We start from the raw sequence: 27,847 nt of genomic DNA, 5'->3' as shown, positions 1-27,847 counted from the left end.
CATCAGTCACAAAAATTGAGGAGCAATTTGTCAAAGTCACAGCTGTGCTCAATAACAGCCAGGAGATGACTAAGTAATTAATCAATAATGCATTCTCACCTTTTCATTTCTCTTGGTTTCTGTGCCTTGCACAGCGGAAAGGCTGAAACGTAACAGACTGCGCTGCCTGGTGGCTTCGGAGACAGCAGCTGGGGGTGGGAGGCGCTGACGCAGCCTGGCGTGCACTGGGTCCCCGTGCTCCCAACACACCGGATTGCGGATGGCAACACCATGACCAGCCCCGAACACCCCTCACTGTCATGGGCAGGTATCAGGAGGGGGCGAGCAGGATGGGTGCAGCTCCTGTGCCATATGCGAGGGGTGCAGGGCAGAGCTGGCACAAAAACCCTCAAGCCTCGCAGCTCACGGTGCCTCTGCCTGCTCGGCAGCCGTCGGGGCCCGCCGGGGCTGTAAATATCCGCAATGACCTCAATTGCTCAGAAGCCTCTTTCAGGCCAGATGGCACCAACTAAAGCCTGGCACATGCTGGGCGTTGTGTGCAAGCACAGGCACCGCCAACGGCATCTGGGGCAGCGCTGCCGAGGGCTCGTGCTGCTGGCCCACGTGCCTGGCAGCCCCTGCCCAAACCCTCTGGATGCACCACGGAGCGAGATGTGAGCTCAGATTTCATGGGTCAGACCGATGCTTTTAACCTCAGTGCTCACCCTGTAATCTAAGTTATCAGAGATATTGTTAATTTGGTCTAATTTCTTCTTTATGTTCTTGAAATAACAATCTCTAATGTAATGCAGGAATAACCCATCAGTGTAATGAAATATTTTCCTGCAAGACTGAGCTGCTCCTTCCTGGATGACCTAAAAGTGATAATTTGATTAATAAAATGGTCAGATTTGTGGTACCGAGGGGCTTTTCAATTCAAAATCAATCACTTTACATCTATTACTCAAAGCTGAATTCACTGAATGCATTGTTGAACTCATTGAAATCTGTGTTAGTGATATTAAGTAATTAGTAAGATTAATGCTCTTGCAGAGCTATAACCTGGGCAGAATCCAGATTGATTAGTGTTAATTATCTTCTGCCTGTTTAAATAATTTATATACTGTTTTCTCTGCTATGGAAGAGCAGAAAATACCCGGAGAAGGCTTCCTTCCCCTCCACGTGCCGGCCCCAGCCAGAGCGTGTCCTCCGGACCCACTGCGCCTGTGCTGCTGTTTGGCCCTGAAGGCTGATGCAGTAATTTATGCATGATTCTGGCTTTCTAATCAAAATTTCATTATTATAAATGATTGCAAAAGTTTTCAGATTCTACATTTTGTCTTTGCAGAGAATTTTAAACACTCTCTAATTTTGTCCCTTGGTGCTGGTATGTGTAATAATCCCGCTGATCCATATTCATATCCCCTCAGCCTTGCAACTCCTGGAACGATTTCAGATCTCAGGAAATCATTTATTTTTTTAAAAAGAACTGAGTATCCATAATATTTATTATTGTTGTTAACGCAACATGATTTCAGCCCCTTTAATTATCACAGGACATCATTCCCGTGCTATTTAAATAATTGATTGACTTAGCGCCCACTAATACGAAAGCATCGACGAGTGTTTAATTGGATCGTCACTCGGTGCTGGCTCTGTGCAGCTCACCCTGTTACCAATGAATCAATTCTGTGTCTCCCTGCTCATGAAACACTTCTGGAGGCTCAGCAGGACCGTGGCTGTGTGCTTGCCCTTCCAGGTAGGGGCATTGTGCCCGGTGGCTGCCCAGGCTGCTGGCCTGGATTAAAACTGGAAAAACCCTTCTGCTGGAGAAGGGAGATTCTCCTCCACACTTGGCAAAGACCACTTCTCCCAGGAGCATCTTTCAGTGGCTCTGGCCCCGCAGACAGGAGCATGCCAGAGCAGCAGCCAGGCAGCCGGGGATGCTTTCAGCAGAGCAGCTCTTGCTTTACAGCTCTGGGGCTCTGGACATGGAAGTAAAGGATCAGGACCTCATGAGATGGGGGCAGGGGATGCCAAATGGGCCAGGAGAGCAAGTGCTAGATCACGGATTTAATGCGGTCCTGCAAATGTCAACGAAATTATACACATATTTTCATTTTTTACTTATTTGACCCATTAACTAACTACAAAATTTCTCAGTAATCCCCAGCAGATGAGCATCAAAGACCAGACCTATGGTCCTGGCTAATCCCTTTATCATGAAGTAATGCTACAGAAATCAAATACCAGCAGTAAATCGGGAGATTAACAACAAGCTGGGAAATGCTCAAATTAAATTGCATTCTCCCTTGCTGCTTTGCACAAGCCAACGGTGCCGTTTCTGCTCCAGCCACTGCAGCCTTCCCAGCAGGAAAACAAGGTTAGAAATCACTTTATAGAAACGAGAATATACTTTAATCCCTGATCCCGTCAGTAAATAGTCTGCCCAGAGCGAGCTGGTGCCCATGCAGCCCTCCCCAGCCCTGCATGCATTTGGCCTGGGGGTGGCAGAGCTGCCAGCGCTTCCAAACGTGCTGGGCAATCCAGAGCTGGAGAGGGTCTGTGCCGGCAGCGTGGGCTGCGCCCTGGCTCCGCTTTTATTACCCCATAACATCCAAATTAATATTTTATTCACTCCCTTAAGAACATCCCCACAAATGCACGTTTGAATAAAACATGAGGCTGCATTTTTTTGGCAGAGCCATCTAATGCTTCAAACAACGCCATCACCGTTTATTAACCAGAGCAAACACTGGGCAGTTGCACTTTTACTAAGTCGCAGCATGGGTGATAGGAGGGTGCCTGCAGCAGGGCTGTGCCAGGAGCGGGGTTGGGGCTGCCTCTGCCTTGCCCTAGGCAGGGGCACAGGCACGGCCTCACTCCAACAGGGCTGCGCCTGCTCCTGGGCACAACAGAGGGAAAAATGTACCCAGTTTCTTAGCAAGAGATGCTAGCAAACTTTAAGCTATTTAAAATATTAAGCCTCAGGTACACGTGCAAACACGCACCAGTGCCGACGCCGCTGCGCGTGCCTTCCCCTGGCAGCAGGACGAGGCGCACTGCTCCGGGTCTGATACGCCGGCTGGTTTCCTGCATTCCTAAACACGGCACTGGAGCTGCATGGTGAATCTTTTCCGTAGCTGCTGTGATTCTAGCAAAAATCTTGTGGCTTCTGGAAAAGACAAAACTTTTTCTTGTCCTTGTTTGAATCCATTGTAAAAGCAGCAATAAACCAAGTGGCCAGGCAGGAGCAAACTGAATGGCAGCAGTGGGATGGAGGTGGCAGAGGTTACTTCTCTCTTCCTGCTACAAGGAAAAGAGATCCAATTAAGTCTGAAAGGAAGAAATTTAAAGGCAGTAAAAGAAAATGTTCCTCCAGCCCTAAATTGGGCTGTTGAACTCATCGTTGCAAGAGGCCACCGAAGGCAAGTCTTTGGAGAGGTGACGGAGGGAGCGATGCTGGCAGGAGTAACAAGGGTGGCAACAGCGGCAGCGGCAAAACCTGGGGGAAAGCAAACCAATTTTGGGAAGGGGACAGGCCCTGGCTGGGCACAGAGCAGCCTCAGCCATCACTCACCAGGGGCTGCAGGAGGCAGAGGCACCGGGGCAGTCGTGCGGTTCCCTGGGGGCACCACGCCGGGTGGGGTGAGCTCCCCGCCACGAGCTCCCCGCCGCGGCATCCCTCGGACAGCTCCTGCTCCGAGCAGCCCCGCGCTGCTGCTGACAGGTAGCGCTGATTTATAAAGCCGAAATAAATGAGCCTGCTCTGCAATTTCACCTAATTTTTTCTCCCATTTCAATTTTCCTTCTCTCAGCGTAATGCTGGATGGTTAATTATGTTTCCATCTTATTTCTCAGATAATACACCCCCTCGTACTGCACGTCGTAGCTGCTCTAAGGGTCTCATTTTACCTTTCATTTCACCACCTAGCACAGCTCTAAATTTAATCAGCTTGTAATTTTTGGTATTTTATACATTATGCCTTTATTATTGTGAAGTAAAACGGGATCCTAGTCTTTTAATTCACCCTGTAATAATTCTCCGCCAAACCTTAATACAAAGGGCTATATTTTTTTTTTTCCCTGAAGACTAATTGAATGGGGCATAATTATAATACCCAGGGAGATGATATTGAAAGCACCTTAACTGAGATGGGTTTCAGTGACTAACGGCCCCTCCGGTGACTTACAGACCTTGGCAGCACAAACTCCCCCGGTGGCTCACACACTGCTTGGTAAGGCCACGCTCAGCTTGGGTTTGGCTGTGCTGCTGCTCCTGGGACCCTCCCTGAGAGCAGGGAGATGGAAGAGCGGCTGCAGCTCCCTCTTGGAGGCATTTACCTGTCAGGAGGGGAGCTGGTGATTTTCAGTATTTGTATACTTTGCTTTGACAGTGGTACCCAACAGGCAAGGTCAGCACTCAGCGGAGACACCAAGGGGCTATTTATTCCCTAAGCCATGTATTGCAGTAAGTGAAAAATCAGTGCTATGGGTGGCTATTACGCGGGCAATAAAAGGTTTCTGTATCCATGTAGGTGTCACGCTCGGTGCTTGTGCAGAGTGGATCCTTACTGGTATGGGCTCACTACAATTACGCTTAGCCAAGCAGGGACGCTCCCAGCAGCTGACGGAGGGAAGTTGTGTTTGTTATTACAAATAACAGCCTCCCACTGCGCATTTGGCAGGTGGGGCTTTGGGCAGGGGGCGGCCTCCAGGTGGGGGCTGTACAAATCCAGCCTGACCCGGGGAGGGGGGACAGGGGCAGCGGGGATGGGGTGCGGGATGTGCTCAACAAAGCCAGTCCTGGAGACCTTAATGCTCAATCATTTTAGGATTGCTATGAGCTCATTAGCCTCTGCTGGCCAGAACAGACATTTTTCTTTCCCTCACGTGGGCTGCTTTCAATATTGGAGTGAGGCAGGCATTAAACCAGCGCTCACCAGCCCGAGAGCCCAGAGATCGTTTGAACTAATAGGGAGCAGCTGCAGGTCTGGCTGGAGACGGGCATGTGGGCATTGCCAGGTGCAGCTCATTTGTGGCTGAAGAGCTGCCTTCAAAATGGAGCCAATGCACTGGAGATCTGCTTGGAGGGCAGTGCAGTTTGCACACCCTTTGCAGCTCATGCATGCTGCAGCCATGACGCCAGCACCCACAGGGCTGCAGGACCAGTGCTCAATGGGGCTTTTCACGGGGTCCAACGAGCTCCATGGCCTCAGCGAGCCTCCGCCTGCTGCTGCCTTCCAGGCCTGCTCTGCGTTCATGCACTTCTGGCATCTCTCTGCTTAAATGTCCCTTACCAGAATTCACTCGCACACAGACTAGTCCTAAAAGCCTTGGCAGCAGTAACTGCAGCAAGGAATAATAATGCCAGGGAAACATCGGGAGCAGACCCGAGGGCACGCTCCGTGCTTGTGCAGACAGTGAAGTCAGTGCCTGACCGGAGGAGGAGAATCAATTAAAACTTCCAGCTCCATTAGCAGCTGCAAAGGGCAGAGCAAGGAGCAGTCAGAAGAAGCCCCTCCGCACCCACAGAAGCTGAGGACAGCGATGAAATGCCATTTTCCAGCCAGCTGGATCGAGCCTGAAAGCACAGAGGGACGCAAACCAGCTGCTCCCCGTCCCCCAGTGGTGTCGGCTGCCCAGGACACCGGGAACCTCTTGCTGGTTATTCTGAATTTGCTTTTTTTTTTTTTTTTTTTTTTTTCCACCCTCCCTTTGCTGTTTTTAGCAGGCGAGATGTCCCAGGTGTGGCTCTGCATCTGGGGGCACACAAAGCTGCCAGCGTTGTTCCTGCGTCCTCTCAGCTCCGTTTTTGCAGGGATGGAGGCTCCACTGTGCATCCCTCCTCCAGGAGCTGCCATGTCCTGCTCCTGCAGCGCTCGCCTGTGCACCAGCATTGCACGGCTGCCCCTCAGCCCACTCCAGGCAGTGCCACGAACATCAGCAGAAGCTGCTGACAAAACACGCGAGCCCTATGCTCGTAACAGAGGAATCGCGCGGGGCTTGAAGCAGAATAAGGGTTCTCGTGGTGCTGGCAGCACGTCCTGGCTGTGACACAGGAGTGGAGGGGTTGGGTCTGGTCAGATCCTGGTGTGCTGAAACGGGGAGGCACAGGAGAACTCATCCCAACACCAGTGCGGTTGGGATGAGAAGCAGCCCGCTGCGCACAGCCCAAACTCTTCCGCTGCGGGTTGGCTATGTGGAAGACTAAGCCTCCTTAATGCAACGTGCAATTAGAGAGCGTAAGTCGCAGCCCAAAGATTTTTATTGAGCTGGAGGATTAGGTACTTGCATGAGTAATGAGGCTGGCCAGGGCTGCGGCAGCCAGGTGGCTCCGCATGGACCCCACTGTGGGATGGGTATAGGGCAGCCAGGGGACAAGAACAGAGCTCTGCGTCCCCACAAGGCTCAGGCTGCCCCCGGTGATGCCACCCGTGCTCATCAGAAGGGACCACAGCTCGAAGCGGTGCCGTGCAGACCCCAGGCAGCACCAGGCTCGGAGCTGGCACCAGGGAGAACGGCGAGGTGAGGCCAGAGCCCCCTGACCTCCCCACCACCCTGCCTTTCCTGTGGGTGGTGAGAAAAGTGCTCCTGCAGCCCCCTCTGCCTTGGAATGAAAAGCTCTTTTGCGGAGATTAAAATGAATTTAATTATTTCCACAGTCTGGTATTTACATCGCGTCTGCAGCAGGTACGGCGTGCCCCGTCACCGAAACACCCCCATGGCGAGCCTGGCAGCGGCAGCACGGGGCCCCCGGTGCCCCCCAGCTGCAGGGCCGGGGACACGGCGTGTCCTGGAGGCCGAGCATGATGCACGTGTCATTGGGTTGGATCAATACAACGACGCCTGGCTCGGGCTGGGCTCCGGACAGCTTTGCGCCACGGCCGGCGCGACTGGCCCCGCAGACAGGAGGGGATCCCCCTCCCTTCCTTCTGGGACTGATTGCGGACATGAGCAGTAATTTGGTGCCTGGGACGTGCACTGGGGGAACTGATATTAAACTGGCAGCCTGATTAATGCAATTACAGAGGAAGGAAAAACCAGCAGCATGCTCCACGGAAACACTTTTACCATCTCCGGTGCCGGAGGTGTCGGACGGCGCCAGCCACGCCGGGGCTGCAGCCGCTGCAGGGCCAGCACCGTGCCACAACCAGCCTCTGAGCTCCTGGTGGTGACCCTGATTTGGGATCCTGGAGATGGGGTAACTCCTGTGACTCCTGCAGCAATGATTTTCGCTATTTTAGCTGTGATTAAAGCCTGGTTTGGGGGACCGTTGTTTGTCTTTGTAACCATCAACAGCTCTTACGTGATCGGAGCATTTTATTTAAGAGGATGGGAGAATGAACCCATTCCTTGGTCGGTGAGCACGTCCATGGGGGAGAAGGGGGCCGTGGAGCAGCAGGAGTCTTGCAGCTGCCTTCGGGCCCCATTCTTGCAGCCGGACGGGAAGCTGGGTGGCAGCAGTTGCTCCAAACCCGTACCTGGCATGGTCCGACGGCGGCGCGGGATGCAGGACGGGAGCACCACAGCACGCTGCCCCTGGGCACGGCACGGGCACGGCACGGGCGATGCAGCAGGGACCCCCGCAGGGGTGCTATCGGGTGACCTGTGGGCAGAGGGGACGTGTCGGGCTGGTGCCAGCCCCCGGCTGCTTCGTGGCACCTTGGTGACACCAAGAGCAAGGTCTGTGATGGGGTCTCCAGAGGCCACATCCCACCTCCCCCAGCAGCAGATTACCCACGGGGGACATGTGCCCCTCTCTTTTCGTGTTTGAAACACTTTTCTTGAAGAACTGTTTTTTTTGGTGTTGTCTTTGCTAATGGGAATGGTCAATTTGTTGGCGGTGGGCAGTTGACCTAACGCACCGGCTGATGCTGGATGCAGGAATTACGTGAGCAGCCTCAGCGGGTGCAAATGCGAATTGCTCTTTGCGTTTGACAGGGTGGTTGTTTCAAAGTTCAGCTCATGAATTATTTGCGAGCCCCTTGCTCTGGTGACAGCTCCCACTTTGGGGTCTGTCTGCACAGGCAGGCTTCGGGCTCAGTTAGCAGCTGAGAAAAACAAATAAATAGTACAAAGAAGGGGAAAAGACAAAGAGCTAAAAGTCATGCTGCAATTACTGGTCAGTCAAAGGTGCCCAGGCCAGAGCAACCTTCTCAGACATCCACAAAAACACTTGAGCAGGAAAGTGCTTTTTGTGCTCCAAAATAATAGCAATAATGAAAAAAACTCCCACATCACTTTTTTAATACGATAATTTTACGGCAGGGGATGTGGGGTGAGAAAAGCTAAAGCATAAGGAATAATTACACTCGACTATACGAACAATGATTACAAAATTATGCAACTGATTAACCATGACATGTGTGTAATTACTAATGAGTTTGATAAAATTTTAATTATACCTTGTTCTTTGGGGCATTCAGCAAGCCATGAAAATAATAATCATGTAGCTCTCTGTCACAGCTGACTGCCACAGACGGGGCGTGCAGGCGGATGCGGGGCCACGTGGAGCAGCCCCGGCCCCAGGGGCTCGGGGCCAAGAGCCCCTGCACGGCCTCTGGGGCTGAGCCACGCACCCGAGGGGTTTTGGATGGGCAAAGCAACAGGACCGACACGGGGTTACCGCTATGGGTGAGCTCACCCTGTCCCTCTGAGGGCCTTGGTGTGCCCGTACCCAGGAGAAGCGCGGCCCTGTCCCCCCGCCAGCTCCAGGGATGCTTCCCCGGGTGTTTTGGGAGATGCCCCTGCAGCATGGACGTACCTTGGTCGTCTTCACTTTGTTGCCGCTGCTGCAGCTCCAGCCTGAGAGGTCGGGCAGGACCTTGCACTCCTCCCCGTCGAGGCAGGGCTCCATCTGGCACCACCACTTCTGCAGCACGATGGAGGCTGGCACGAGAGGGGCCGTCAGCGTGGCCTGGTTTGGGCTCACCACGCGAGGGGATGGTTTGGGGGTGCCATGGGACACACGTCCTCACACAGCACAGCTGGCAGGTCCAGGCCCCGTGTGGGTCAGGCCATGCAGGAGCCGCATCCTTTGGGGATGGACAGTTTGGGGTCTGTGCCACTGGGCTGGCTCTGCACGGCTCTGCCTCTCCTAATGGGGGCTGCTTTTGATCCAGCTGCCTTCAAAGCATCGCACTGGCTTTCACCGTCCCCAGTAAGAGACAAAACATCAGCCCTGTCCTCATTCCCAAACGAGCAGGGGAAGCAGCCCCATTCCCTACAACCGCAGCTGGGCCAGGGGAATGTCCCCCCAAAACACCTCCCTGTGCCCTCTGCTTCAGTGCAGCAGGCGGTGGGACCGAGTTGGTCCCGGGACAGGCTGAAGCAGGCAGAAACCCCCCGCTACCAGGAAGGCGCTGCCGGCCACGGTACTCACCGTCCACGCAGGATGGGGCCGCCCTCGTCGTCCCCGCCACCTGCCCCGGGAAGCAGGAGCACTTCACTGTCTGGGAGCGCTCCTCGATCTTGTTCTTATTGCAGCACCTGTGAGCCGCGATGACCTCGCAGGTGCCGGGCTCGATGTGTACTGCAGGAGGGGAAACAGCCACATCACCATGTCACAGGGGGATATGGCCACGGCCCCCCAACACGTGCTACGACTGAGGGATGGGCTGGGCTGCCCTGACCCCAGGGGTGGCTCCCCGGGGCTGCCACAGGTGCAGGTTTTGGTGCCGCAGCTCTCCAGCCCACCCGTAAGGGGAAGCACTGGTCCTGCTCCAGACCCCTGTGTATGAGCTCCCAGTCCTACAGCTCCCACTCCCATCCCACCAAGCAAAATGAGTAGCTGCTTTGCATGGCCCAGCCAAAAGCCTTATTGAAACAAACGAGCGCATTAATTAACTGGGGCCGATAACGAGCTGCAGGCTTTGCTACAAGGGGGGATGGCGCGCGGTGTCGCCTTGGGTTCCAGCAGAGGAACACCACCCCCAGCCCCGCAGCTGAACACAACACTGTCATGCACCACCCTTGGGATGGAGGAGGGAGAGCCAGGTCTGTGCTTGCAGCCTGCAGCGACACAGAAATGTCACGCTGTTCATCAGAAACCCGGGCTGTTCTGCTGCTCCCCCCTTCCCCGTGCCATTAAAATATTAAGGAAGAAAGAAAACTAATGTGCTGGCTTATCACCTCTGGGATCTGGGTTTAGAAGCTAGTTAGCATCGCAAATCAATGAAGTTCGCCGGGTAATGGCCCACACAAGCACAATACAAATTAGCCAAACGGGGCTGGATAGGCTTTATTCCCATGACCTGAGCGCGAGTGATCCCGGCAGGCCCCGGTTAATGAGCACCGGAGGAGCAGGCTCAGAGCTGCGTGCCCAGACACCCCCGTGCTACAAGCAGCGAGGAGGGGAAGGAGGCCACGTCCCTGCAGCGTGCTGTCCCCTGCAAGCATGGGTCACATCGCCCTCCTGGCTGCCTGCCCTCGGCTTGGGGACAGGAGCTCGTCCCCTGCTGCCTCCCAGGGCATGGGGAGCCCCAGGGAGCCCCCAGCAGGGTGGGGGGCTTGGGGAAGCCCCTCTGCTCGCAGATCTCACCTCCTGCTGTGAACATGACCCGAGTGCAGCCCCCGTGGGTGCTGGCTGGGCCTGGCTGTGCCACAGAGCCCCCGGCCGGGACCTGCAGACCCACACACCCTGCGCCCACCGGCACGTGGGTAAGGCAGACTGTGCAATTATTTGCCTTTATTTATTGTTATTTCATGGTCATTTTCTTTTAATGAACCATCACTTTCATTTCTGCCCATAATAATTACACAATTACCTATCCTGGAAGTATTCTGTAATAGCATCTCTGGCCATACATTTTATCCTCCCTTTTAAATGCCATCATAATTCAGTTTTAATGACGATTTCCACTCTCTGTATGCAGAAATGATAGACTTTGCTGAAAGTGAAAAGGAAAGCAACCCATTACAGAATAAACGTGACCACGCTTTGCTTTGTTTTTGTGGTGAATGGGATTTTCCAGGCACTGAGGAATGAGCAGAGGTGCCTGGGTTTGGCTGCCTGACCCCTCCATGCCCTGGGCAGCCCCACACAGTCACTCACTGCCCCGCACACCACGACCCACGTCCCCCGGCCCAAACCCAGCATTTCTTACCCTCCAACTTGGGTTCTCGCACGTGTTTGGAGGCTTGACTTTTTTTGCAGCCTCCCTCCCTGCAGAGCTTCGTTACCACAGCTTGTCCCCGACCCCGCTGCCCCTCCTGCACAGCTCCCAGCCTCTTGTTTTCAGCTAATTTGAAAAGGCTCAGCAGAGGGAGAGCTGGGCAGAACTGAGAAATCGCTCATTACAGCCATTCAATAGGAGTTCACTAACAAGCCAAAACCCTTTTAATTCCCTCAAAAAGGTGCAGCGGGGAGATAAAGGGAAGCCAGCCTCTCCAGCAGCACCACGGCTGCCTGGCTGCAGCACGGCACCCGCAGCCCACCCCACACACCAGGGGCTGTCCAGGAGCCCACGGACACTGAGCTCCCCCCAGACAGACGGACACGGCCACCTCCATCACCCTCCTTGCTGTAACACCCCTGTAACACCCCTGCCTCCTGCCCTGGCACACGGACTGGGGAAGGCAAGGCCCCAGGCAGACAGGGGATGCTCTCAGGGCAGCTGGGGGATGCCCCAGGGGAGCCGGGCAGAGCCCCCCAGCACCGTGACACATCTCAGCTCCCTGAGCTCCACACGGGCCACAAGGGGCTCACTGTTCTCCTGTGGACCCCTCACTGAGCAGGCCGAGGTTTGTGAGGGCTGCAAGGTGTGCGAAGGAATCGCTGAGAATTTGAGCACAGGCACAGGAGAGCAACCGCTGCCCCCGGGCTCCCTGCAGAGCTTCTCTTGCCAAGCAGCAGGGAACTTTGGAGCAGATAGGGCTGAAAAATGCAGGCCCGGTGGTGTGTTTAACACCAAGTGCAGGAAACCCCAGAGAGCCTGGGACAAGCTCCAGAGCTGCTGGCACGCTTCTCCCTCCCATTTAACTGCTGCTCCCCCCCTGGAGCCCTTTAAGAACCTCTTATCTCACAGAACCATAAAGGCATTGTAAAAGCACAAGGCTTTTGAATCCTGCATGTAAAAATAAAATAAAAATGCTGTCCTACTCTGGCTGACCTTTAAGTGAGCGGCAGAACATGTTTTTTATGGCACAACCTGGAATGACACACTTTGTCTCAGCGAGCTGTGGGCACCGCTCCACATGTTCGGTGTAAAATATCTGCTCGCTGGTGGGAAGTTGCAAAATGAAATCAAGTGCAGTGTAAGCGCTGGGCAGAGCCCAAACCCTCAGTGTCCAGAAGGGCAGAGCAATGCCCTTAAACCCTCGGGAGGGCTGCGAGGCACGGGGGCACCGGGCAGGGGCCGGGAGGGCAGCGGGGTCCCGGTGCCCTCAGTGCACGGATGGCACAGCCTGGGGCCGAGTGCCCACAGACGGCCCTGCGTGGCGACAACCCCACTGCTAATATTCCCTAAATAATTAAAGGCTTAAAAATCACTCCTGCCTTAGATGCATGCATTATTTAAAAAGCTTTTGGAGAGAAGCGGGCCTGTTTTTATTGCTCATTATCACTGCACGTCTGCTGAGATTTTTTTTTTACTACCTCGTCATATCAAAACTTCAGATCATACTCCCCTCCGTGGCACGTGCAAGTGCACACACACCCAGGAACTGCTTATCCAGATCTGCAAACAGGAAAACAGATGCACGGGGTGCATGGAGAGCAGCTGGGATTGTGCTTACACACGAGAAATCAACTTGGGCACGCTGCAGCCGGGGGACACGGCCACCACCGCGCAGCATCTCCCTCCACAGCAGGGGCACCAGCTGCAGCTTCTAGAGAAGATGGCTAAGGAAAAAATCCCAGCTCGATTTAAAGGCTGTGCATGAGGGGGATACCAACATCTCCCCACACAAGAGGGAAGCTTGCAGAAGCACCTCACAAATAAAAGCCACTTAGCTGCTGTCCTCGCTCGAAGCAGCAATATGCTGGCCAGTAAATCTCTGAAGATATCAGAAATCGGAGCTCTCCTTTCAGTTAGAGAACCTCATCTCCTGAAAGCTAGTCCCAGCTGACCAGGTCCTTACTTCTGCCCTGTGTCGAGTGATGAATGTGAAGGAAGGCAAAATGGCACTGTGCTTATCAGCATGAAGGGGCTTATCTGAAGGCGCTGGGGCCACCTCTGGGAGCTGTATGTAGACCAGCGAGGCTTGCTCGTCACATAAAGCTCACCAAGTTTTATGTGGGATTAAATTGCTGGTGAATCATTCTTCACCGAGGAGTCTCCTTTTCCATTTCCAAACAACTTAGTCTCTGCGCATGGTTCACGTGGCTATTTAAATGCAACCACATACACCGGGACACTGCTCTGCTCTGACACATTAGCACACATTAGCATTCTCCACATGTGAGGTGAACATAAGTGATCAGACCTTATTTCCAAAGCCAGATGCTTAAAATGCATTGTTTTCCTGAAAGGCTAACAAAGAAGCTCTGCACACATTCTTTCCTTTCGAGAAATTCATGAGCTCGAAGGCTCTGAGCTGTGGCTATATTTTCACGATTGCGTATTTCCCTCTGCAATTTTTCATTCTCAGGTGACACCTGTGACTAAACACAACACTATACGTGGCCAAAAGCACTGGATGTGTCCATCCCTCTGTCCATCCATCAGCACCTCTGACCCTAGGGTTTGCGGGGTGCAGGGGAGCAGCCTCATCTCACCTCGCCACTCCAACTCCAGGTGCAGAAACACAACGGGGGCTTCCCAGGAGAAAAATGTCATTGCAACTAAGAATGCAACCTCATAAATGTGCATTCCCAACATAACCTTTACCAAAAAAACTGACCTAAATGAAGAAAAAACAAAGGACGGGTAAGAGGGAAATGAATCCCACGAACCACAACAAGCAGACTAACAATTCCTGCTTCAAACAGACAGAAACTCAGCCCAGGAAAGCAAGAAGCAGTCAGAGCAAGCACACAAGTAGCCAAAAATGCAGGATGTACAGGCAGAAACCTTGCTAATACATAGACACAGAGCGAGGTCAAACTTTTAAGTATTTGCTCCTATTATGCCCTCTTTGCTGTGGGTTGGAATTTGCTTGAATAAGAAGAACAAGATTTGGTCCGCTGTGGATAAGTCTTTGCAAGTGAAAAATCCCCAGCCCTCTGCCTGCGAACACATGAATACATAAGCGGCGTCTCCTCACATACAGAGAGAGATTTATACATAATTCACACCCCACAAATACACTGGGGCATTTGCACTTTTAAACCTCGGTGAGTCGCGCCTTTATTAATTCCAGGCCTGCCTCTTTCCCCAGGAAGCACCCGTCCCTGCACACCGCTCCTGGCTGCGGGGAAACGGGGCTGGGCATTGGGGCTGAGTGCTCGTGCCCAGGTTCTCGCTCTGCTGGAAGGGAGCACAGCACCTGAGTCGCTCCGGAGTCGCTCCGATGCAAACACCCCACGGGGGCGATGCCCCAGGGCAGCGTTTTTGGTAACGGGGGGCAGTGTTTTTGGTAACGGCTCCACTTCGGGGCAGGTAGGATCCCACCCGGGTCCTGCAGGTCACCTGCCAGCACCTGGGGAGTCCTGAGCTGGGGCCAAGGAGTAATCCCAGAGGTGACTGAGGAATTTTATCTTTTCATGCACCTGCGGTTGGGATGAGGGCAAAGCAGGTGACTGCTGACTAGCTGGTTGATGGAGTCACTCTGGAAGATATGTTTTGGTTTTAAGCAATGAGGATGGGGATTATAGGATTAGAAGTGCTTTAACTGTCAGGGAAAAATGACAGAAATAGGACAGGGTTAGGTGTGGGGTCAGGCAGCAGCACAACTGTTTTCAAATTAACCCTTGAATGCCGTCTAATAAGGTAATAACCTGGAAATACGGACACGAAGAGCTTTGCTTCCCAGCTCCACAGAGCAGCCGGGCTCACCGAACAGCAGCTTTTAAATAACCCGCGCTGGACGCTTACAGGGCACGGCTCCAGCTCTCAGGTTTATGGTCCCAGGAGCGGGGCCGGGAGCTCCCCACATGCACAGACCCCGGGGTCCCGGCGTGCAGCGGCTCAGCCACGCGGGATGTGCCGTGACCGGGGACCTCATCCTCCCACCCCAGTATGGGCTGCATGGGGCCACATCACCCCACGGACCCCACGTGGCACCCACCAGGCCCCGGGACAGCGGCGCAGGAGCGCGTTGTGCGTGGATGGACGTCGCTTCCCCTACCTGAATGGCTTCTGTGGTGGGTGGAGGCCAGTGTCAGTCTTCCCCATAGCGTGGTAAGGCAGAGAGTGAGCACTAAAACCCATTTGCTCAAGCTTTGGATGTCTCTTTCACTCATTCTACCAAAAAAAACAAGAAGAGAGAGAGGTGTACAGAGGACAGGGGGCTGTGGAGGGGCCGGGCAGCGGGGGCACAGCCATGGGACAGCAAGAGCCACGTCGGCAGCAGTGAAGACGAGTGATATTTACCTCTTACTGGGGCTTCACGCTAACACCCGTGCATCTGCCAGCCGCAGGTAGAAGGGGTCTTTGCAGGGGGTAGACATCAGCGCATCTGGAAAGGGAGAGAGAAGCATGGCGTGGGTGCACTACTGGTCCCCGTGGGATGCAGCCGGGCACCGGAGAGGGCACGAGGCACGGGGGGCGTTGGGGCAGGCGCCCACGAGCCACCCACCCTCAGAGGGATGTCCCCGGTCACTCGGCCCGTGATGCTGCTCGCCCCGTTGTACGCTAGCGTGACTCCACCTGCTTCAGAGGAGTTGTTCCGTGGTTTTACTGCTGAGAGAGCAAACTCCAGCTTGTTGCGTTATTAATGCTGATCACAAACACCAAACACACACTGAGTGCGTGCGGAAAGAGGCAGCCTAAATCAACCCATAGCCATTCCTCCTCCCAGCAGAGGGGGTCCCTTATGGGGACACCCAAGTTTTGGATCCCACGGGCTGGGCACGTGCCACCAGACAGACAGATAGACCGACCACCGGACAGACCGCTGGACCTCGCGCCCTCACCAGCCACCCTCCAGCTCACGGGACGAGCCCCATATGGGAGCTGCGGAGCCGAGCAGCCCAGGCAGGCACGGCGCAGGGCCAGGAGCCCCACCACAGCATCCCACAGCAATGCCAGCTTCTGGGGCCGCTCCTCCTGCAGCACACTCACAAAATTTGTAGGAGCACACAGGCACAAAGCTGCACCGTTATCTCTGAGCACACCTGCTTCCCCGAAATAAGGGCTGGCACTTGGTGCCCACCTGCTTATCTTGCTGATGGAGCAGCGCAGCTCTGCCAGGGATGCTCACGGAGCAGCGCAGCATGACCGGCTGCTCCGAGGGGACGAGATGCTGGCTCCTGGCAGGGCTGCCCCTCTCCAAGGGCACCGCACAGGGTGCGGGAGCTGCCTCCCAAACCTCCCTGTGACCGGCCACTGGAAACAGCTGGGAGCTGGCAAAGGAGCCTGGTGGCCTTGGCCCGTGGTGCTGGGGGGCACGGAGGATGAGAGGGACGAGGGAGGTGGGGAGCAGAGACCCAGGCAAGTAACGGTCCTACAAAAAGCTCAGCACCAGATCGTCAATTATTGCTGAGAGGCTGCACAGACGAGAGGTTACAACGCTGAGGCTCAGCAGCGATGTGGGTGCCATGCGGGTGGGTACCTGCCCTGAGGGATTGGGATTGGGATCAGGATCGGGATTGGGATTGGGATCAGGATCAGGATCAGGATCAGGATCGTGCCCCAGCCCCGCAGGAGCCTGCTGGGCATCAGGACCAGCCGGGGCTGCTGGAAGAAGAAATCTTTAATTTCTAGCCATCTTCTAAATTGGTGTCTGTTCCAGCCCAGGCTGGGATGGTGAAACATTCTCATATAATGAAGTGCCAGAACAGAAAACACTGACTTTTTTAATCAAAACAAAGTGATTCGAGGTGGTAAAGGGCATTTCTTGTTTGAAGCATTTCAAAATGAATTGGTCTCTTTTAAACTGACATTTCGAAATGAAAAATATTTCATTCCAAAATGCTGATTTAAAACAATATTTTTCCATTTTGATTTTCCTAGCTGGGAAAAAAAAATCAGAAAGTGTCGCAAAAAATGTTGATGTTCTCCCAGAAGAAGAGTGATCTTGGTAACGACACATTTGGGGCTAGAAAAGAATTTAGGGCTAGTAAATGGCACCCACACCCTGCACCCGGAGCGATGCAGGGCAGGGGCTGGGAGCCACCCACGGCATGGACAGGACCTGGCTGTGCCCAGGGGGCTGCACGGCCAGGCTGCGAGGGACACCCTACTGCACCCCATCCCACTGGACCCGCTCCCCCTTATCTCCCGGCTCCGTATTCCCAGCTTGTGGCCTGCCCCGAGCAGCACGGGAGAGGCGTTGAATGCTAACGAGCCGCTCGGTGCTGCCAGAGACGTGGCTGCTGACGAGCTGGTGGTGGCCAGGCAGTGGCAAGCAGGGGCCTGGAGGGGCTGAGGGACTGGAACCGGGCCCGGCCTGAGCCGCTGCGTTGGCCAAATGAGCCTGGCTTTGAGGGTGAGAACCCCTGTTGTGACAAGGCCTCGTGCACAGCCGTGTTTAGGCAACCTCCGGCAGGGCTGTCAGCTGAATCTGATCTGCAGGAGGTTTCCTCAGAGCGTGCATTTCCACACAGCGCTCTGCACGGCGACAGTCCCTCCGGAGTTGTCGCAGCCCATCTTGTAAATATTGACACCAGCTCCAGGCCTGCACCAGCTCCTCAATGAAAAAGCAAGCAGCCCTCAGAGCCGCTCCGGTGGCAAGGCCAGGCAGCACCATCACGGCCATAGGGACACGGTGCCATCCTGTATCTCCACACGCTGCCATCCCATGGGTGTGTGGGGCCTCCGCGGATCTCCCAGCTGAGCCAAAAAGCTAGCACGCTGCTCGCCTCCACCCTGCACAGGACAGGGATGCGCTTCCAGCGTGAACTATCTTTAGCTCAGAAGGCTGCGCTGTGTTCCACAGCCAGGGAGCATAAATAAAACAGGGACTTATCAATAATGCAGCCCACGCCAGCCACGCTGCACTTCGTGGGGAAGCCACGGCGGCAGGCACAGCGCTGGCAGCGGCACAGCCTGGGGAACACGCGGGCACCGGGAGCAGTGCGGGGACACGGAGGCACCGGGAGCACCAGCAGCAGGGGCTCAGCCCCGCGGCCACCAGAGCTGGCTCCGCTCCTCAGCCCCACACTGCCACAGGCACTCGATGCTCTCGCTCACGCACAAATTCCCCTTAGAAAAACACAGCTTCGCAGAAATTGCTATTTTGACAGTTATCAACCTCCATCATCGTGAGACTGCAGCTACAAATGTTTGGTCTGACTTGAAATTTCTCAGCCTGGCATGTCATTTTGAAATGAAGAGCGGTGTTCTGGCATGTCAAAGCACTTAATTTTGATTGAAAATATCGGTGTTCTCCGCTCTGTTCCATTTTGTTTGGAATTTTGTGATATTTTTCATTAACATTTTTGGTTAGCTGTTTTCTACCTATCTGGTCCAAGCTGGGACCCGGAGGAACTGGGAAGTGCCTGAACCTCTCGGAAGATAAGTCTCGGTCACAGCCAGCGTGACAGAACCGAGTGCAGCTCCAGGTATTTCCGTGTCCCTCCCGTGTGGGCACGGGGCCACCGCCCCCCCATGGCACGCTGCTCCCACACCCCCTGGCACCACGCTGTGGGGCCGGCCCCACTCAGTCCATGGTGCCTGGCAAAATCGGGTGCTGCAGAGGGCACCGGGAACCCCTTGAGCAGATACCTCCACCCCAGGGACACGAGGCCAGAGCAGACCTAGGGGAGCAGGAGCCCCCCTGCCTGGGCAGGAGGAGGGGGCACACCCCGGCTCTTGGGGCCGAGCAGAGCCCCAGCCCTGCTGAGCATCGCAGTGCTGCCGCCTGGCTCGCGCCGCAGCCCTTCACACAGCTTTTTTAATTTTTTAGCACGTTTGTTAAATACAGCGCAGAGCTACGTAGGAGGGAGTGCCAGCGAACTACGCAGCAGTTAATCATGAGCAGCCACGGGGATCTCGGCACTGAAGCACTGCTATCGCTTCGAAGAAGTCGCAGGATGTGGAACCTGGAGACTTCTTCTGCCTCTTCATTAGAGCGGCACGTAACGCCGTGACCTGCAGCCAGGGCTGCTCCATCCGCAGCTCCGCTGGAGCGCAGCCCGGCGCCCCGTGGTGCTAATGAGGGACTCTCTGTCATGCCAAATTACGCGCTGAGTTTGGGGAGTCTGGAGCCTTATTTGCCAAGGTCCGTGTGAGCTGGATAATTAGAGTTAGCAAAATTCCACCCAAAAAAAGAAACAAAAAGGTGGGGGAGGCTGGCAGTTTCTGTGCCAGCTAGCCCAAGAACTCCCCGCCGCGGCTCTAGCACCACCAACCTTTGCGCACACCTACAGATTTCCAGTTTCTTTAATGCTATTTTAGTGCTCCTGCTGTTTCAGCACACCTTGGCACCTTGGCGTTTCTGTTGAGCATCAGAAGAGGAGCGCGCTTTGCTTCCACAGAGCCCTGGGCAGCCCCACACCCTGGCTGGAGAGGAAACCTCCGCCGAGTCCAGCAGGCACAGAAACCTTTCCGTGAGAGCTGCAGGAGCTGTCACACCGCCCGTCGGTGGGGGCAGTTTTATTTTGGAACTTCCCTGAAGCATCGTCAGGCCACCTCACAGATGGGAGCCAGGAGCGCACAGCTGCACACTGAGGGAAGCGATGAGCCCAGAGCCCTTTTCTGAACAGGACAAAGAGCCAGGATAAGCAAGCCCTGCTCCGTACTCACAGGCGCTGCCCTCCCCTCGGCCCAGGGCGCAGCTCTGCCAGCAGCACAGCAGCAATCGCAGCAGCGTGGAGGTGCTGCAGAGCCTCCAGAGAAGCTGACACCTCATCAGAAGATCCTGACAAGCGACGCGACACCTCCACGGTGCCCCGGGAAGGCATGGCACAGGCTCCGTCATGGCTCTGCTCTCAGCCATGAACCGGGCGGGGAAGCAGCAGGGCAGCTCTGGCAGAGAGGGCCAAACTCCCTCCTCACCCAAGGCTGGGAAAACCAGCACGATCCTCTGTCCCAGGCAGGCGAGGAAACATTCAGACCTGCAAGACCTGCACAGGCGGTGAGGTTCGGGCCCTGACCTCTGCTGCTGAGCATCCTGGGGACAAGCTGCAAGCCCTGACCACGGCCGGGGGCCCTGGAAGCAGGATGCTGCCAGCCCTGGACACAGCCTGACAACAGCAGCACCCTTCATACCCACAGCTTTGGGTTACCAGAGCCAGCCAGCAGACAGGCTACATCCACAGATCCCTCATCCACAGAGAACTCCCTCCACAGCACTAATGATGCTTAATTAAAGGCAAGGGTGGGAAGTTGGAGCTACTGAGGCTGCAGCTGCAGAGCTGGGGGAAGCACGAGGGGGCTGGCGTGCCCGCCTTGAGCTCCAGGCTGAGCTGAGCCCTTCCATACCTTTCACTTTAGCTCCTACCCTGGGTATGCCTGCAGGGTCTGTCCCCACGGCCCCACAGCCCCAGCACCCGGCAGGGCTGTGCCCACGAGGGCAGCGCCAGGCGTGTGCTCAGCAACCCGGCAGGGAGGCAGCAGGGGAGCTGACAGGAGCACAAAGCACTCCTTCCACAGGCGTGCTCTCCCCTCCTCTCCTCTGTGCTGGCTGATTCCCAGCTCCTTCCTCATTCCTCCAGCATCCGCAGCGTTTCCTTCCCAGCCAAGGTGAGCAGGAGAGTTTTTAACTTTAATTCAGCCCAAGCACGTGCCTGATTGCTGCCCCCTTGCTCGGTGAGTCCCATCCTCCAGCTGCTGCTGGCGCTCTGAAGGTCAGCTCTGCTGACAGCTCTAACCTCGGCCTCATCCAGCACCAGGAACCTCTCTCTGGCAGAGCACGGCCACGCACCGGGGTGTTGGAGCCCAAGGTCAGCAGCAGCCAAGTCAGCGGAGGAAGGCAGAGCACTTGACAGCTCAACTTTCCCCGGCAGGCTCCACTTCTCACCCGTGCGGGTTCTGGGTGTGGGTGCCCAGCACCGGTGGGGCTGTCCCAGGGCACGGCCACCCCACACGGCCACGGGCTGTCCCAGGGGGCTGACGGCCCCCCAGCCTCGCACGGTGCTGATGGGGATGGCACAAGCAGGGCACGGCAGGTCCAGCGGTGCTCCTTCTCCCTGCCCAGTGCTGCAGCACGCACCCGCTCCTGCCTGCCTCCGGGATGGGGCTGGTACAACCCGTGCCCCCCCTCGCAGCCCCAGCAGTGCAAGGAGCTCCCCTCCTGCACCCCCGAGCCAGCAGGGAGCCAGAAGCAGATCCTCCCCTGCCAAAGGAATTGTACCAGCGAGAAACAAAGCAGAGGAAGATCCAAGCCCGCATCCCACCCGCTGCTGCCCGAAGCTTTGGCTGCAAGGGGCAGCTTGCACCCAGGGAAGGCAGTGGTCGGTCTCGAGTTCCCTTTCCAGGAGGAGGATGCTTTTTAGCACGGTTGTTACCCCTCAGCTCCCAAGCAGCGCTTTGTCTCCCCAAACTGCGGGTCCGGCAGAATCACCGCACCGCCGGGACACGGAGCGGGGCCGGCCCCAGGCACCCCCCCCAGGCCGGCCGGGGCTGCGCGGGACGCGGCCACCGCCTCCGGAGCCCCGCGGTCGGTGCCCGACGCCCGAGCCCCCCGCGGCAAGCCCCGGGGGAAGGCTCCCGGCACCGCCGCCTTCCCCGGCCCGGCTCCCCGGTGACGGCCCCGACGGGGCGGCCCCGCTCCGGGCATCCCGGACCCTCCGCGGCGGGCAGGGGCGAGGGTCCCCGACGGCGCTGCCGCTCGGCCCCGGTCCGCGGCGCCCTCGCAGCTCGCCCCCAACTTTCTGGCCGTGCCATACCGGGCCGTGCCGTGCCATACCGTGCCGTGCCGTGCCATACCGGGCCGTGCCGCACGTACCTGCCGGTGCCGTCCGTGCGGGCCGGGGCCGCCGCTTCCCATGGCCGCCGTCCGTGCGCTCCGCCGTCAGCGCTTGCACCCGGGGCCGCTCGGCCGGGGGCCGGCTGGCATCGCCGGGCGGCGGCAGCGCTCGGCTCGGCTCGGCTCGGCTCGGAGCGGCGGGGCTGGGCGCGGCGGGGGCGGCGGGGCGCGGAGCCGGGCGGCCCCGGTGCCCGCGCCGGCGCGAAGGGGCGCAGCGCCGCCTGCCGCCGCCCCGCCACCGCCACCGGCACCGGCACCGGCACCGGCGGGAGCTGCCGGTGCTCCCCCCAACCCCCCCGGCCCCGTCCGTGCTGGAAAGGCTCGTGCCCGCCCCCCCCCGTTAGCCCCGGTCGGTCGGTGCTATCAGTCAGAGAGCGGAGAGCATCCTGAGCCCGGAGCCGTCCCTCCCTCCGAAATACGGCACCGGACAGACGGACAGACAGCGGGGCCCCCTCCCGCAGCAGCCCCCACGAACAGCAGGACCCCGGCTTCCCGGTGATCCCAGCAAAGCCGCGGCTTTCTCAGAGCTGACAGCTCCAAAACCGGCACCGATCCGCGCCCAGCCCCGCAGGACGCTCTCACGCCTGGCACAAGGGACCGAGAAACGGGCCGGGGATGGATGTGCCCCCACAGCAGCTCTCAGACTGGACCCAAAAAACCCTGTGGGTCCCCCCAGGACAGAGCTCTGACCAGGGACAGCAGCAGGCTGTAAAACACCAGCAGACAAGCAAAGCCAGGTCAGATTTTCGCAGAGATTGCTGCCATCGGCGTGTGGCACTGAAGGGGCAGGAGTTGGTCTCACAGCTGCAGGTCAGCTGGGGAGACAGGTTGGAACTAGGTGTAAGTTATTTTCTTTGCTTTAGCCCAAACAGTTTGAGTCTTGGTGTTTTGAGGACAGCTCACAGGTTACTCCCAGACCTCTCATGCCCCCAGGCAGCTGGGAGCACTGGATGGGGTAACCCGGAGGAGGGAGGTCTCAGCAAAGAGCCACAGACCAAGGAGCTGTTCAGACAACCCACACGTGGGCAGCTTGCAGATCTCATGGCTGTTTTCTTTCCGTGAGATCACCAAAACCTTTCCACATCCCCTTTCCCCAGCCAGGGCACCAGCTTTGGACAGGGCTCTGCTGAGCCCTCCGGTGAAGTGCCACGTTCAGGCCACCATTGCCAGGAGCTCGCAGTGCCTGGGATTGTACAGGCTGCCCCACAGCAGGGCTCCCTGCTGCCATCCAGCACCCTCTCCTGTGGCTTTGGTGCACACCAGACCCGGCCTGGCTCCATCCTGCTCCCCTGGGCTGTGGCTCCAGCTCCTCTCATGCTCCGTGCGTCTGGCAAGCCTCATCGTCTGACCTGGTTTTCTTTCTCTGATCCAAGCAGTTTCTGCAGCCACTTAGAGCAAACCACAACCTCTGTCTCCACAGGCCTTCCATCCAATGTCTCCAGCTTTTTTTTTATCATTTTTTTTTTTTTTTCCTAGGAAAGGATGCAGGACAGACAGTATTCCCCACTGGGAAGGTTTCTCTCCCCTCCACGTATCCGCAGCAGAAGCCCAGCCTCATCCCTTTCTAATCTTGGTTTGATTTATAGCGTCTCCGGTCCAGATCAGTGAAAACAATTAGTGCTGGAGGAAGCTGAGCACGGAGGCACTGCCTGGCCCCAGGCAGCCCCGATGCAGCTGCCTCCTTGGCCTCCTCCCTGGGCAGAGGCACCCTAAGTGCGTGCAGGAAGCCAGGCAAAAGTACTCCTGGTATTAAGAAGCCCTCGATAAGAGCACACTTCATCTGCTATGTCACTAAATGGAACTGAGCTTCTTTCCCCCCTTTTTAAGGGGGAAAATTGCCTTATCGGGTTAGGTTCCAGTTGATTAGACTTGGCTGCTCAAAAGAAAGGGGAAAAGCTCTGCGAGATTAATCCAAACTCCAGTTAGAAGATATTAAGGAAATGCAAGCATCTTACCCTTCAGATCAGAGAGTTTTAATAATAATGGCAAAAATCGATATGAAACAAAATTAAATCTGCTGTTTATATTCATCAGGTAACTTGACAGAGAGTCCACAAATTCAAGTCTATTGCTGTGATAAGTAAATACAAACATATTACTTTCCAGATCACAAAGTTTTAATGGGAACGATCAAGAGCAAATGCAATCAAAACCACCTTTCACATCAGCCAAATTCCAATTAAATTAGGGCAGATTATTCAATAAGGAAGCATACAAAATCAAGCTCTTTATTGATGTAATAGTATAGAAGTACAAACTTGCTGCTTTCCAGATCACAGCATTTCAACGCAGGGGAAGAATTAAGACTTCAGTAAAACAGATTTCATTTAAATTCCGGTGGAAGAGAACAGGGTAATTTCTCTTCCCCCCTGACTTCTTGTTAGACTTCCCAGCAGCAGTCTTCAACATTGTTCTCATTCCTGGCTATGACTCTTCAAGGAGTCCATTATTTTACCGAAGAGGAAGGGAGGGGGCGGGGGCTGTGCATTCCCCTGAAGCCTTTGAGAGCAGATTTTAGCGCAAAGATCCCTCGGGCGGTGTGGAAGGGGTAAGTCAGTCTTGGTAGCATCAGGGAAGGGGCAAAAGCCAAGTGACTCGAGGAGATTCACCTGCTGACCTCCCCCTCTGCAGCAGAGGGAGGTGGTAAAAGCCTGCAGGAAATATGCACCTGAACAGGGTCCTTTGGTCTGCCACGAGCTGCAAAGGGGTCGCAGACGAGCCCCGAGCTGCAGTGCTCCCAGGGCTTTTCTGCACTCGAGCAGGAACAGACATGGAATAAAGATGTGTGGTTGCATTCACATTATCCCTTAAAAGAAATAACAATAAATTCTGAACTTCCCAATTACAGGGGACAGGCAAACCTTGGAAACCATTAAGAGCTGCTTCTTCTGTTGATGAATTATCCAGAGTGCAGAGCTATTTGCTGAGCTTCTCTGTATTACACTAATTATAAATTAATATATTGCTCATTACACAGTAAAGCTGTGCAGTCGACTAATGCACTGCTGCAAAGAGCTTATTTTAAAACATCCTCTGGTACTTTTATGATCAAGATGTTTAATTTACTTCCATACTGGCTTAAATGCCACCAACATGTCATTCTTTCACATTTTCTTACCAGAAAGTGCATTACAGCTCAGATATCCCTGGCTTCATCCCATCTCCTCTGGGGCCCAGCAATGCATAGGAATGATGAACATTAGAAAGGCTTTTTTAATGATGAGCAGTTGCACGAGAAATGAAGCAAAGTGGCAAACTTTAAGCCCAATTCCCTTGCTACTAGTTTTTAGTCAGTGTTTAGCATGAGCAGAGATCCTCAGATGATGCAGAGCAGCACACAGAGCCCCTGGGTTTAGATCAACGCAAGCAATCGCCCACTCGAGGGGAGCTGCGGCAGTTCTGTTGTGCTGGAAGGAGCTCGCTACAGCCTGGGGGTGGAGATGCCTCCAGGACCGAGTTTGGAAGCAGAAAGCCGATGGCTTTTGGTGGGCTTCTCCAGGACAGCAGCTCTGCCAAGCAAGGGGGCACCCGGAGCCGTCTCCAGCAGGGTGAGCCCCTGGTGCAGGCGGGGCGGGCGGCTTGGCTGAGCCGGGGAGCAGGGGGCAGAGGGCACCCCAGGAGGGAATCCCGGAGTGGGAAATGCAAAGGCAGAGCAGATGACGTCCCAGTTAGCCACGGGGGATTTTCCTGGAGCTGTTCCCCGGCACTTGCAGCCTGACTCAGCCTGTGACCCCCTGCGAACCCCGGCACACACACAGGCGGCACCGGGAAAGGGCTCGCCAGGACGGCAGACAAGGAGGAAACCTCGCCGAGAGCTTGCGGGCACGATGAATGGGAGGAAACGTAGCTCTCTTTCTTGGAAAACAGCTATTAGCACCGCATTGTTTTCAGGGCACAATCCTGCAGCGTGCTTTGATGTCAGACCATTCCTTCTGCGTAGTGCTCAGCGTAACGGGAAAAAGCAAGCCTACAGAACAAGATCCGCCTGGCGCAGAAGGCGTTTTGGACGCTTCCATTTCCTTCTTTCCAAGGAAAGCATCCTGGAACAGCCCTGCCGGGTCTCTGCTTCGCGACCTCGGCGGCACAGGGCATGCTCCCGGGGCCCGGGCACGGCCAGAAGGGACGCGAGGGGAGGGCCGGGGGGGGGGGGCCGGGAGCGCTCCCGGGCCGTGGCGCAGCCTGTGCCGCCCCCCAGCGCCCACCGCCCGCCCTGCAGCCCCGCGCCCCCCCCTGCAGCTCCGCGTCCCCCCGGCGGAGCCACAAAGGAAGGGGCAGGCATTGGAGGGGGGCGCAGGGGAAGGGGCGCACGCGAATCCTGCCGGGGGGCGCAGCGGGGAGGTGGAGGAAGAGCTGAGCAAGGAGAGGTGCTCGCCCAGCTCCCGGCCGGCAGCAGAGGTTCAGAGGTCCCTACGGTCAGATAAAAAGGCACGGTGAAATTTGAACCCCTGGCGAAATGCAGCGAGGAGCCTGACCTTAGCCGTGTTGCGGCTCAGGGAGCTGCAGAGCAGCAGTTCCCCCGGGGCTCCCTCGTTCCTGTGGCACCCTTATTAAAGGGTGGGAGAAAGAGCAGGGGATAATAATTGAATTGGAGGCAAACAACAGCGGGGACACCCAGGTGGTGCAAAAGAAGGCAAGAAATGAAGCCAGAGCTTCAAACAGGGGCGTTGAGAGTAGGCATCAGAAAGCAGACTGGGAAGGGAGGTACGAGTCTGGGCGTGCGGGGACCTTAATGTGACAGACTGCTGAGTAACTTGAAGCTAGGGATAAAAGGAATACAGGGAGTACCGAATAGCATCCATAGGTTGACCTTAACAGTCTGCTATAATTAAGCAAGGTCTAGCCAAGAGTGCAGGCTAAAGCACTCAGAGCTTTATGGAGCTAGCAGTGAGGTGCTTCTGCTCAGACCTTGCAGCACGGAAGACCTGTACAGAAAAGAAGAAAGCAGCTCCCTTGGAGAACTGAGGGCACTGGAGCACGCAGGTCCTAGCAAACAAACTCAATTTTGCTTTACAGCAGGGAAACATGGTGGTTTTTCTTTTTCAGCGGGTTTTTTGTTGTTGTCATAGGAACCCAGAGGCAGGCAGGTGCTGAGGTCAGGCTGTGCAAGAGACACCGCCAGAACTGCCAGCTCCTCCAGCAGCGCGTTACCCCGGCTCAGTCAGAGCTGCATCCCAGCCGGGGCCGGCCTCTTGCAGCCTGAGTGGAAGGAAGAGGTTCTGCTCCCAGCCCTGAGTCACGGCAGCTCCTCTGCAGGCTGGCTCGTTATTAATAGCCTGGCGCGATTGCGAGTGGGTTGGGTTTCACCGGGGAGCGCAGGGAGAGTGACAAAGCACCTGCCACGGGAAGCAGATGCCGTGGCGGAGGAGTAGGTGGCTTTGCTGCAGCCCGGGGAGCGCCAGGCTGGACGCCCCTCCGCCCACCGGCACAGCGCGGGGAGGGCAGCGGGCACGCGTGGGCAGGGGGAGCCGGCGGGCAGCACACGCGTGTCCCTCTCCCTGCTGCTCCTGCGCCTCCCGCGGCCTCTCCAAGCGCTGCCGGCCGCTGCCCCGCGCCTTGCAGGCTGCTGCGGGGCTGGCAGCGGGAGGAGCACCGGGAGGAGCACCGGGAGGAGCGGCGAGCTGCCCGCCGGGGGTCCCCAGAGGCGCCCCGGGGGGGCTGCGGCACTGACCTCGCCTCCCCCCGGTCCCGACTCCGCGTTGGGCAGGAGCCAGGGGGCCGGCAGCGGGGCTAACCCGGGCTAACCCGGGCTAACCCGGGGCTAACCCGGCCTGCGGGCACCCCGGGGGGCGCTGCAGCATCTCCCGGAGCGCGGCTCCCGCCGGGGGAGGGCGGTGGCGGTGGCGGCGGCCCCGGTACCGGGGCGGGACTCGGGGCGGGGCCGGGCTCGGCTCGGCTCGGCACGGCTCGGCCCGGC

The 27,847-nt window shown here is 56.5% G+C and overlaps 1 protein-coding gene across 2 annotated transcripts; it reads right to left on the bottom strand.

Moving 5' to 3' along the window:
- Positions 1–1,967: 1,967 nt before the first annotated feature.
- Positions 1,968–22,044, bottom strand: TAFA3 (TAFA chemokine like family member 3). Of its 2 annotated transcripts, XR_004254202.1 has the most exons (7): positions 21,913–22,044; positions 15,456–15,540; positions 15,211–15,326; positions 9,365–9,514; positions 8,747–8,871; positions 7,464–7,588; positions 1,968–3,288 (listed from the first exon to the last, which is right to left on the bottom strand). XR_004254202.1 is itself a non-coding variant. In XM_032203320.1 (6 exons), the coding sequence occupies exons 3-6, from the start codon at positions 15,323–15,325 to the stop codon at positions 7,577–7,579; spliced, it is 402 nt and encodes a 133-aa protein (XP_032059211.1). In that variant the 5' UTR covers position 15,326; positions 15,456–15,540; positions 21,913–22,044; the 3' UTR covers positions 6,607–7,576. The 2 variants fall into 2 exon arrangements, 1 of the variants encoding a protein (XP_032059211.1); XM_032203320.1 differs by lacking the exon at positions 1,968–3,288 and having other exon boundaries at positions 6,607–7,588.
- Positions 22,045–27,847: the final 5,803 nt, after the last annotated feature.

Source organism: Aythya fuligula, chromosome 25 (genome assembly GCF_009819795.1).
Source record: "Aythya fuligula isolate bAytFul2 chromosome 25, bAytFul2.pri, whole genome shotgun sequence".
NCBI lineage: Eukaryota > Metazoa > Chordata > Aves > Anseriformes > Anatidae > Aythya > Aythya fuligula.
The sequence above is the reverse complement of the archived record's forward strand: the minus strand, read 5'-3'. Positions and strand labels throughout refer to the sequence as shown.